At 51.7% G+C, this 11,299-nt stretch overlaps 5 protein-coding genes across 5 annotated transcripts; 3 read left to right on the top strand and 2 right to left on the bottom strand.

Moving 5' to 3' along the window:
• The first annotated feature begins 747 nt into the window (after positions 1 to 747).
• Positions 748 to 2,438, top strand: V8C40DRAFT_238258 (methylsterol monooxygenase). The gene is made up of 3 exons (XM_083214408.1): positions 748 to 984; positions 1,043 to 1,148; positions 1,221 to 2,438. Exons 1-3 carry the CDS (start codon positions 974 to 976, stop codon positions 2,016 to 2,018), a joined length of 915 nt encoding a protein of 304 aa, XP_083075274.1. The 5' UTR covers positions 748 to 973; the 3' UTR covers positions 2,019 to 2,438.
• Positions 2,439 to 2,764: 326 nt separating this feature from the next.
• On the bottom strand, positions 2,765 to 3,863 carry V8C40DRAFT_238256 (YL1 nuclear protein C-terminal domain-containing protein). Its single transcript, XM_083214407.1, has one exon. The coding sequence runs from the start codon at positions 3,750 to 3,752 to the stop codon at positions 3,168 to 3,170; it is 585 nt and encodes a 194-aa protein (XP_083075273.1). The 5' UTR covers positions 3,753 to 3,863; the 3' UTR covers positions 2,765 to 3,167.
• A 134-nt stretch (positions 3,864 to 3,997) lies between these two features.
• Positions 3,998 to 4,748, top strand: V8C40DRAFT_238255 (DASH complex subunit Dad4). Its single transcript, XM_083214406.1, has 5 exons — positions 3,998 to 4,111; positions 4,169 to 4,225; positions 4,278 to 4,322; positions 4,373 to 4,457; positions 4,520 to 4,748. Exons 1-5 carry the CDS (start codon positions 4,109 to 4,111, stop codon positions 4,546 to 4,548), a joined length of 219 nt encoding a protein of 72 aa, XP_083075272.1. The 5' UTR covers positions 3,998 to 4,108; the 3' UTR covers positions 4,549 to 4,748.
• A 179-nt stretch (positions 4,749 to 4,927) lies between these two features.
• On the top strand, positions 4,928 to 7,768 carry V8C40DRAFT_238252 (actin-related protein ARP5). The gene is made up of 4 exons (XM_083214405.1): positions 4,928 to 5,294; positions 5,350 to 5,670; positions 5,748 to 7,468; positions 7,559 to 7,768. The coding sequence occupies exons 1-4, from the start codon at positions 5,117 to 5,119 to the stop codon at positions 7,586 to 7,588; spliced, it is 2,250 nt and encodes a 749-aa protein (XP_083075271.1). The 5' UTR covers positions 4,928 to 5,116; the 3' UTR covers positions 7,589 to 7,768.
• Positions 7,769 to 8,092: 324 nt separating this feature from the next.
• On the bottom strand, positions 8,093 to 10,493 carry V8C40DRAFT_167796 (uncharacterized protein). The gene is made up of 3 exons (XM_083211560.1): positions 10,302 to 10,493; positions 9,221 to 9,636; positions 8,093 to 8,945 (listed from the first exon to the last, which is right to left on the bottom strand). Exons 1-3 carry the CDS (start codon positions 10,360 to 10,362, stop codon positions 8,433 to 8,435), a joined length of 990 nt encoding a protein of 329 aa, XP_083075270.1. The 5' UTR covers positions 10,363 to 10,493; the 3' UTR covers positions 8,093 to 8,432.
• Between the last annotated feature and the right edge of the window lie 806 nt (positions 10,494 to 11,299).

Here is an 11,299-nt window from a genome sequence, read left to right as displayed (position 1 = left end):
GGCTGTTGTACATGGAGCCCCTTTGTAGATCTGCCCCATCCAATTACCAGGTCTCCGATAAAAAAGCTGCCCAAAGTGGCGGATGCATGTCGCTCGCGTATTTACTGTAGCCCTGCCTCTATCCAAAAGAAGATGCATGGACAAAGTGCAGTACAGCACCCCTAGCACCTTGTTTAAAGAGATAAAATTAATTAAATAGATGAAAAAAATAAAGTAAAACTTGAGAATGCCGCAAGCTGTCTCACAAAAGATGCCGAGCGGCGGCCGCTGCTTCCACGCACGTGGAAGCGGTCAGTGCCAAAGACGAGCAAATGGGGTCAGCAAAGCATCAAGATCAGATCAGAAGGCAAAAGAGAGCTAGCTGAGTTTGTATGAGCTCGTATGTACGAGATGAGATTGTGTGTGTGAGTGTGTGTGTGTGTGTCCTCATCGCGAGAACGATGCACCAAGCCACACAAATTCGCCCAGATTTGTCTCACCCGATGCGAATACGAATGCGGCCCATGCAGGAACACCCTCCCGCCACAGCCTATCACAGCGCATCAGCGCCCAACCACGGCCTATCACGCCGCAGCAATTGCGCGAGGCTGCGCGGGCCGTTGGTGGCTCCGATTCGATTCGCACGCATTTGAATCCCCAGAGCACGGAAACTCTTGTTCCCTTGTGGGCTCATTGCGCGGATCCATATTTTTTTTCCCAATGTAATGTTCTTTTTGGCCACACAAGTCCATCTCCTGACTAGCCAGTTAGCACGGCCAATGAAAGCCTTCAAACTCTGCGAACCGACGATAAAAATCTCCCTTCTCGCCCCCACTGCCAGTCCCCTAATACGCTTGTCCTTTCCTCAAGCTCATCTCCTTATCTACACCAGTCTTCCGCTCCTTTGTTTCTGGGAGCTTTTCCTTTCTTCCCAACATCCCCTCAACAAGCTTGGAAGGAATCTCAATAGCATCCCACCAATTGGGCCTCAACCATGGACGTGGCGTAAGTGAGCCGCGTTTGCACCTGGCTGGCCAATTTTCTAACCCGCAACCTTTGATAGGAGCGCGACTTTCACCGCGTTGAACCAAACGCAGGGCTACTTCAACGTCCTCGAAGAAGTTGGCAAATACAATGTTCAGCTCAACTACTTTGAGCGCCTCTGGGCTGTACGTTTTTGCACCCTCTGCTTTTTTTTTTCTTCCGCGAAACCGAGAATAGAGACTGACTCAAGTTTCCAGGCTTGGTACCTGTTCATGCAGAATGACACTCTGGCCACCGGCATCATGAGCTTCGTCATGCACGAGGTCATCTACTTCGGCCGCTGCATTCCCTTCATGATCATGGACAAGATCCCCTACTTCCACAAATACAAGATTCAGTCTCAGAAGATCCCGACCCTCAAGGAACAGTGGGACTGCGCCGCCATCGTCCTCATCAGCCACTTCACCGCCGAACTGCCTCAGATCTGGTTCTTCCACCCCGTCGCCACCTACTTCGGCATGGACTACGGCATTCCGTTCCCCTCGCTCTTCACCATGGCCTGGCAGATTGCCATCCTCTTCGTCATGGAGGATACTTGGCACTACTGGTTCCACCGCGCTCTTCACTACGGCCCTCTCTACAGGAGCATCCACAAGATGCACCACCTGTACTCTGCTCCCTTTGGCTTGGCTGCCGAGTATGCTTCGCCCATTGAGACTGGTCTCCTCGGACTTGGTGTCGTCGGATCTCCCATCCTTCTCCTTGCCATCACCGGCGAGCTCCACCTGCTCACCATGTACGTCTGGATCGCCCTCCGTCTTCTGCAGGCCATCGATGCCCACAGCGGCTACGACTTCCCCTGGAGCTTGCGCCACTTCCTGCCTGTCTGGGCCGGTGCCGACCACCACGACATGCACCACGAGAAGTTCATTGGCAACTACGCTTCCAGCTTCCGCTGGTGGGACTACATGCTCGACACCGAGGCTGGTGCCGATGCCCACAAGAGACGCCGTGAGAAGAAGTTGGCCCAGATCAAGGCCAAGAAGGCTCAGTAAACGAGCTTGGGTTCGCCCGGCTTGTTTGAAGCAGAGTTGATAGGAGACGACACAATTTTTCAAACCGACAACGAAAATGGAGGCACGATTTGAGAAATGCACATACTTGATGACAACAAAAAAAGAAGGATTAGATTAATAAGTCAGCTATGGCCTGGCTGCGGCAGCCTCCGAGATGGCAATGGCATCAGTCGGCGTTGGGGGAGTGGCGTGAGCATGACCTTTTTAATATTTTGTATATATACGAACTTTGCGCACACCTTAGACATATACTTAATACAGCTCAACGTCAGTTCCATGGTTAAAATCACTTTTCTGGCCTGGCCTTGTAAACCTACGTGATCATCATTTAGCCATACAAACGCAAGACCAGTAATAATTTACACGTACCTTAAAATGCAACTCGCTGGGGATGGTGACCCACTCGTTATGTAAGCGAACCAGAGCTTCAGTAGAATATTTTCTTACGATAAATTTCGCAGCCTTGGATCCATTCTTGTTTTGTTTCCTAATGCTACTAACAAGCTCTACATTATCCAAGTACAGCATGGGTGGCAACAATGGTCAATGGTAAAGCTACCAGATATCGAGGTTTCAAGTGACTCGATCATTGGCCTTTAATTCAAGGTCTTCACCATCCCATCGAGGAGCACGCTCGTCACGCCCAATCTGCTCCTTTCATGGATATACAACTGATTCGCTATTGTTTTACTCCCTTTTCGCTGAAGGGAGGTATCAATCACAGCTACGACAACGTACAACTTGAGCATTAAACGTTTGCATATTATTCATGCTACCACTTGCCCTGACAGCCACCGCCATACTAGCTCTGGCAACTGAGACGTTTCCCCCATACGTTTTTCGGTACTCGTTCAGGGCAAAGAACAAGCTCGCGATTCCGATTAAGCCGGAGCGTCAATTGCCATCCTCTTGCCGAAAGGCGGGAGGTGCATAGTTGAGGCTTGACTTTGTGGATCCAACATGATTTCTCCCAGATGAAAGCCGGTGTAAAAAATATAAACAACCCCAGTGCGCCGTTGCGATAGATTTTAAAATGCCCTTCCTTTGTGCTTGGTGGATTCCGCCTTCCTAGAAAAAAGTCCGCGATGTGCTATTGATATTCAAACTCGTATAATCATCCACCTGCGCTCACTTCAGCACTGTATGAGCGCCACGAGCAGCTAGGAACTGCTCCGCAGAGCTCTGAGGCAGTGTCCTGATCAACCCAAACACCTCCTTGTTATGATACCGCAGTCGGGTCTTGGGATCCAAGTAAGGCGCCGGAAGGCCCGTAATATCGCAGTAGTGCTTCGAATGTGCTAATGACGGCGCCGACTCAATGTTTGTGTACGTCGCGTTTGGGGCCGACACAGCTCCAGCCCCTCCTACAGGCGGCTTCAACGTCTTTTCCAGCACGAGCTTCGACAAGCTACGCGAAGCCTGTGCAAGGTTTGGCGGCGGCGGGTTCCCATTGGTGCTTGTGGCCGGCGTCGAGGTGCCGCTGGTCGAGAGGCCATCGTCGGCCGCGGGGGTCGCATCGCCGCTGACGTCTTGTGGTGTCGCAAGGGCAGAGGCCTCTCGTTTCGACGCGTCGCCTACGATGGCCTTGAGGTTCTTGTTTCGGCGCTGGTTGGGCTTCCAATTGGGGTTGCGGAAGTTCTTGTGGATGGAGTGGATGTCGAGCTGTTCGAGCAGCTGGATATGCGCGAGCTGCGCTTCTGTTGGAGCGGCCATGGCGGGATGGGGTGTGGTGTCAATCAGAATATAAGAGATGATATAGATGAATTGAGAATTTGGCGTTTGTTGTGACTGTTTGGAGAGATTATTGATGAGGCGGGATGATCAGGCAACTGATGAAGGGATTCGACTGGCCAAGGTCAGAGCCTCCTAGCCTTGAACTGCTGCTTAGTCATGGGCGTGATGCTCTCGCTGAGCTCACCGAAGACAGGTTGATAGCGCGCTGTAAAGTACAAGGTACAGGCGGAATTGCTGCTAACTGAGAGCCCCTCCATCTTTGTCTCTGAGTTGCCATAACATTTGATCATCAACAACCATCCATCGAGGAACTGCGGCAGCCTTCCATTTACATTATGGTATTTATTAGAATCATACATGAATATTTGAACGTAGATTTGCTGATTCAGGTGCAGGAGAGCCCACACGAGCACCAGCAGAACCTGCTGCTTTCGCGTATCATCACAAACGTCGTACGGCCATCCACGACTAAGACTGGCGTGAGGCTTTGACTAACGAGTGCAGGAAAAACTAAACGAAGCAATCGTTTTGATGAACAAGAGCCTTCAGGTAAGAATGATTGTCATGTATCTATTATGCTGTTTACTAATGCAGCGCAGGAGATTAATGTCCAAAACATGAACGTGGAGCTCGTCGCCCAGATGTTCAAAAACTACCAGTCCAACGTCCTGTTTCATCTTGAAGGTAGGTTACTCTTGGAATGCGATGATTAATATTCTTAACAAGATGCTAATTATATATAATAGCCACGGACAACTTGAAGCCTCCGTCATAATGTGATGCAACTGATCTTTGGTGTATTTGTTATGACGTTTGTTGTTGGGTGGCATAGAGAGAGGATGGCTGTGTTCAAGATACCAAGATATATACGACGAATATGAATTAATAAGAAAGGGAAAAAAGAAAAAAAAAATCCCTCTTAAATGATAAAATATATTTTGTTCATTGTAAAAAGAACCGAATATCCTATTAGAGGGCCGTCCATTTTGTCTTTATACGGTGCTGACACTCGTGTACTGCTACTTGCGTTGCCTGTCTCAAAGCCCGTGAGGCGACCAAAAGAAACGTCCGACGCGCTTGCGGCGTTTAGCGGCATGGACCCGCGCCAATGCATTTGCCCGTCATCAGCCTTGCAGCCTCGCGATTATCCATTGAACCTTTTCAAGCTCGGCAACGTCTTCAGATCCCCCAATTGGCCATCATCCAACAACGGCCATCCGTCGAAATCCGCCCACGCCCACCGAAATCTCAAATATCTCTCCCCAACATGGTCCCTGCTTAGACCTTGTGAGAGCTACTTCCTGCAACTCCTGCGATAACTCCCTTCCGACGAAATCATAATCATGGCTCCCTCTGCCATCGACGACCGAGTGCCCCAGGCACCGCACGAAAAGACATATCCGCCGGCCAAGATCTTCCCCGTCAAGGAAACCAAGTTTGAAAAGTTCATCGAGCCCCAGACCGACGGCTACAAGAGAGCGCTGGAGCAGCCCGGCAATGCTGCCATCGTGATAGATAATGGTGAGCTGTCGCAGTGGCTCGGAAGACCTAAGGAAGGGGGGCTGACAGTGTGTAGGATCCTCCGCCGTTCGAGCAGGGTGGTCGTTCGAGTCTGCGCCCCGGATAAACATACCGCCCATCATGGCCAAGTACCGCGACAGAAAGCTTGCAAAGACCTTTTCCTTTGCCGGCTCAGACTGCTACGCCGATACGACGGCACGAGGCCATATCCGAAACGCATTCGAGGCCGGCACCGGCATTATAAGTAACTGGGATGTAGCAGAGCACGTCTTGGATTACGTCTTTCTGAAGCTGGGCTTGAACGATGCCAGCGGCTCCGTCGATGTTCCCGTGGTCATGACAGAAGCTGTCGCAAACCTGCCTTATTCAAGGAAATGCAAGTCAAATCCAAGCCCAAATGGAAGACTAGTTATCAAGAGACTTTGACCGGCTAACATTTTGTCCTACGTATAGCGATGACCGAGATCATTTTCGAATGCTATGGCGCACCATCCCTCGCCTACGGTATCGACTCGCTCTTCTCGTACAGGCATAACAACGGAAAGACGGGACTGGTCGTGTCTTCTTCTCATACTTCTACTCACATAATACCAGTTTACAACTCAAAAGCGGTCCTCTCTCAAGCCACAAGACTGAACTGGGGCGGCTACCATAACGCCGAGTATCTGCTCAAGCTGATCAGGTTGAAGTACCCTTCCTTTACAGGCAAACTCAACTCTTCACAAGCAGAGCACATGATACAGGATCATTTCTATGTCTCAAAGGATTATGACAACGAGATTCGCGATTATCTTGACTGGAATGGCCTGGAAGATCGAGATATTGTCATCCAATACCCCTTTACAGAGGAAGTGATTGTTCAAAAGAGCCAGGAAGAGCTGGATCGAATCGCAGAACGCAAAAAGGAGAGCGGAAGAAGATTACAGGAGCAAGCTGCCAAGATGAGACTCGAGAAGCTCATTAAGAAGGAACAAGATCTGGAGTACTACAAGAACCTGCAGGGTCGGTTAGTCGACGAGACAAAGAAGGAAACGCGGCGTCTGCTTGATAGTCATGATATCAAAGACGAGGGCCAGTTGGAAAAGATTATCAAGGAGCTGGAGAAGTCGATCAAGAAGGCCCGCACCAAGGATGTTGGGGGCGATCCTGAAGAGGAGCAAGAACAACCAGATTTCAGTCTCTTGGAAATTCCAGACGAGGAACTCGACGAAGCACAAATAAAGCAAAAGCGGCAACAGCGTCTTCTCAAATCTAATCACGAAGCTCGAGCTCGCGCCAAGGCTGAAAAGGAGGCAGAGAAGGCCCGCATCGCCGAGGCGGAGCGGCTCGACCAGGAGCGTCGTGAGAATGATTTAGACGGATGGCTCGACAAGAAGCACCAAGCCTTGCAAAATACCCTCCAAAAGATCAAGGAGCGCGATAGGCTGAAGCAAGACTTGGGTAACCGCAAGTCTCTCGCATCCCAGATCCGCATGAAGAGCATCGCCAACCTCGCATCCGACAACCCGACGAAGAAGAGGCGGCGCGGTGGTGACGACGACAACTTTGGTGCCAACGATGACGACTGGGGCGTCTATCGCCAGATTGCGGTGGGAGACAACAGCGATGAAGAGCAAGAGGAGGAAGATCTCGCTTCCACCTTGAAAACGCTAGAGCAGGATCTGCTCAAGTACGACCCTAACTTTACCTATGAAAACACCCAGGAGGCGCAAACCGTCTGGTCCAAGTCTCTGCTACACGCCTTTACGCGCGGCCCGCGGCCCATCGATCCTGCTTCCCAGGCAGAGCTGCACCAGATCCATCTCAACGTTGAGCGCATCCGCGTGCCCGAGGTCGTTTTCCGGCCTTCCATCGCGGGCGTCGACCAGGCCGGCATCATTGAGATTGCGGGCGACGTGCTCACGCAGCGCCTCGGAAGTTTGCCCAACCGCGATGACTTTCTCAAGGACATTTTTCTCACGGGCGGCAACACCTTGTTCCGCAACTTTGATGACCGCGTGAGAGACGGCTTGAGGGCTCTGCTGCCGGCGGATTCACCGCTCGTGGTGCGTAGGGCGGAGGATGCGCTGCTGGATGCTTGGAAGGGCGCTGCTGGGTGGGTTGGGTCGTCGGCTTGGAAGACTGCGGCGATCACGAGGGAGGAGTACCAGGAAAAGGGGGCGGAGTATATCAAGGTGAGTTTTGTCCTATCTCTTTGCCTCTCTGTGATTCATGTTATGGCTCTTGTCATAGTAAGTTATGCTAACCACTCTTGATGTCTGCAGGAACACGACATGGGCAACTCATATGCGTGAAATTGTTTGGATGGGGGAGTCACTTCATAAGTTCACTTTTTTTTTACGTCTCGGTAGTCTTTAATATACTTCCATTTATTCAGGTATTTTCTATTTCCAACGTCCAAATCATCCTATCACATGTAACAAGTAGAAAAAAGAACCACCTGTTTCTCTATCATTAGCCTTCTCAAGTTCGCCATCCTATATCATTTCGTAAGCATCATTGCACATGGCCAAAGCACTCGCTTGCCTCTCATTATATAAAATCGTATGCATGCCGTGTTCTCATAAGCAACCATTCTCCTGTTTTATTTTTCTCTCTTAAAAAAGCTCTTCTACATTCGATTCGGTATTTCCGCTTCACACACGTAATCCCCTCCCAATCATCACACACACACACAACCCAATATTGATATCACTAAGAAATTTCCCACAACGAAAACACAAAGAGATAAAGGAAAAGGGGGTTATAAACTTGCCCAAGTCACACGCCCTCTATAGAGACACATCAAGAGAGGATCGAGGGGACATAGACACAAAGGAAACCAAGAATTAAAAAAAGATACGATGAAAAAAAGAGGATAATTTCATATTAGAAACACAAAAATTGGTCTCTTTCTCCCGGAACGCCACACCCATCGATTTAAAAGAACCCCCCTTTCCTTGATTAAGAAACAAAAACAGAAAAAAGACAAAGCTGCGTCTGGATTATATCTGCACATACAACGCAATGACAGCCCTTAAACGCCACCAACAAGACTAGCCCTTTAAAATGAAAGAATAGAGGAAGAATAGACAAACGCTTTCTTGGTCACCAAGTAGGGTGTTTTTTCTTTAAACTCAGCCTCGGCCACTTTTCTTTCTAGGGCTGGCTTGGTCGTTCTTCTGGGTTCAATGACCTGTTCAAGTCGTCCGCAGTGGGACGAGGCGTGTTGTCCTGCTCGCCCGCCGGGTCAGTCTTGAAAGGCGGGCTAGGATATGTCTGCGACCGCTCGACCATCTGCTCCTGAGCGGCCAGGCCAGCGACAGCCTGTGCGACGGCCTCGAGAGGGGTGCCGACGCCAGAGTTGCTGCTGTTGGTAGCCTGCGGTGGCGGGGGCGGCTGGTGGTGCTGCTGATGTTGCTGCTGGTGGTGCTCAGGGACGCTGGGCGGAGGAGGCGCGGCAGACGAGGGCTGCGAGAGGTTGACGTTGGGAGGGGGCGGCGGGAATTCGCCCTGGGTATCAAGCAGTCGGGACTGGAGGTGGATGACATATTCGCGGAGCGCGTAGTTTTCGGATTGCATCGACTTGTACGAGTGCTCCAAGTCGGCGAGGTCGCGAACTTGCTGCTCCAGCTTCTTGATGTAGCCCTCCTTGCGCTGTCTAAAAGCTCGCTGTAAGAGGAATACTAGTCAGCAATTGTGACGCCATTGACGTGAATTGGTTTTGTTTGGGGTTCAACCCAGGCGCTTGCCGGTAGCTCATCCACATAGGGACGCGATGGCGATGCGCAATGGCTGGATGCAAGTCATGCGAACCAATCCGAGCGTTGCCGGCGCCGTCTCCTCGGCTGACCAATCCGACATTACCCAGCAATAGCCCGGACAGCGCCAGCGCCATCGCCAAGTGAATTGGAACAAGTACGAAGCTGAAACCAAGACAAACTCACCTGTGCAGCTCTGTTCTGAGCGGCGCGCTTAGACTGCGACAGCTCGCGCTTCGCCTTGCGGCCATCAGCGGGATTGGAGTCGTCCATGGACATTTGCTGCGGCGGCGCGGGGGCCAGGGGCACAGCCGAAGGTCCGGGACCAGCAGGACCAGGGCTGTGGCCGGCGGGAGGCACCATGGGCATCATGTTGGCAGCGGGCGCGTGGCCGACGGAAGCTCGAAGATCGGGGTGGATGTGCGCTTCAGCGTCTAGCTTGGCGAGAGGGCGGGAGACGTCTTGAGGCGCCAGGACGTCGTATCCATTCGGCGGCCGCGACGACGGAGCTCGGGGATCGCGCGCGCTCGGGTTTGGCGAGGCGGACGAGGCAGTGGAATCGTGATTCTGGAGGAGCTCGAGCTGTGCGCGCAAGTGCTGTTCTGGAGAGCCAGCTTGTGTTAGCTCAGCGATCATGAGACGGCGTGCCAGGATGGAGCGACGGCGTTAAGGACGGAGGAAGAGAAAAAGTAGAGGAAGAGGGCCGATGTGTGGTTCAATGGGATACCAATCGAGGCAAATCAACAAGGGAGAAATATGTTAGGGCAGATGGTGATGTGGTAAGCGGATCGTGGTGTCGTGTGGTTGTTGTTTTCAAAGCCGCTGGTCCTGGAGCAATAGCAAAGGAGTAATACGGACCGTCGGCGTCTAGGTCGCGCGCCAAGCGGCGTTTGAGAGACGGAATAGGATTTATAAAACCCGGAGGAATCCGACAGGCAACTAGCAAAGCTGCCGGGCAATTTTTCTCTTTATTTTTGGCGGACGGCGTTGAGGGGACGAGGCCGAGACAAGCAGCCGCACAGGTGGTGGATGTTGATGATGCTTATGCTGATGCCGATGCTAGTGGGAGCAGTGCCCTTTTACAGCAACGCCGAGCAGAAGCGCAAGCAACAAGCAAGCACAAGTAGAATCGGAGGGCAGAACCAGGGCCGGGCCGGGATAGGAATAGGATAGACAAGATGAGGGCAGAGACAGAGGCAAGCCACAGTCGAAGGGAAAATGAGAGCAAAAGAGCAAAAGAGAATAGAAAAGGAACTGCTCAACTAACCTTGCGTGTTTGCGCCGTTGGCGGGAGAGCTCTGCATTGCTCGAGGACTCTGACTCAGCATCCGGGACGAGTCGTAGGCAGAGCAGCTTAAAGAGCGAGGAGAGGCAGATTGAGCTTCGCAGATTTTTGATGACTACTCAGAGGGGGGCAGAATTGCTGACGTGAAACATGGAAAATCCAAGTGCAAGACGAGCTGGATGCGACGGGATTATGTAACAGCGGCGTGGCGGGATTGCCTGGGAAAATGGCGTGGCTGGCGGGCTTGTGCTCCGTGCTCCGTACAGTACGGGGTTCGGTTCTTCTTTTCTTCTTTTCGTCTGCTTCTCAAGTTCCGCCCTTTCTGGTCTGCTTTTTGCTTTTGCTTTTGCTTTTTTTTTCTTGGCTTGGGTTGTGCACAAAAGTGAATGGGGCTTGATGATGACTGATCGGATTCCGGGACGCGGAAAGGTTGGGTAATGATTTGAGGAGAGCACTAGCGGGAGGGAAAAGAAGACTCGACCTGACCTGAGTGAATCGAATCAAATCAAATGTCCGGAGAACCGATGCAGGCATTTGGTGGCATGGGCACGACCCAAGTACCTGACGGCTGCCTGTGCTCGTGCTGCGCTGCGCTGGAGATGGCGCGGAACCTACGGCTACTTTGGGGCCTTGCAGCGGAGGCTCAACTGATACCCAAGTCCGCTGCAGATTTACCAAGACACGCCACGTACTGCCCCATCCCTCCCACTTGCCGCTGCTCAACATTGTCAAGTTGCTATGAAGTAGCTATGAAGTACACGGCCGTATTGTCTTAGCACTGTCCCGGGTATCAGGCTCGAGCGGTACTTGGGAGACGATTTGTACCGGACCTCCGTGCCGCATTACTCCTCCACAGTAATGGTGCTTCTGCTGCCACACATACAGTAAGCCGTCAATACCTATTTGAGCCAGTGGTGCCGAGTACGGTGAAGGTGTAGATGACTACAGATGCATAATAAGGGTACCTCAGCCGTATTCTC

Source organism: Trichoderma camerunense (assembly GCF_050948025.1).
Source record: "Trichoderma camerunense strain CBS 138272 chromosome Unknown V8C40scaffold_5, whole genome shotgun sequence".
NCBI lineage: Eukaryota > Fungi > Ascomycota > Sordariomycetes > Hypocreales > Hypocreaceae > Trichoderma > Trichoderma camerunense.
This window is presented reverse-complemented; position numbering and strand designations above follow the sequence as displayed.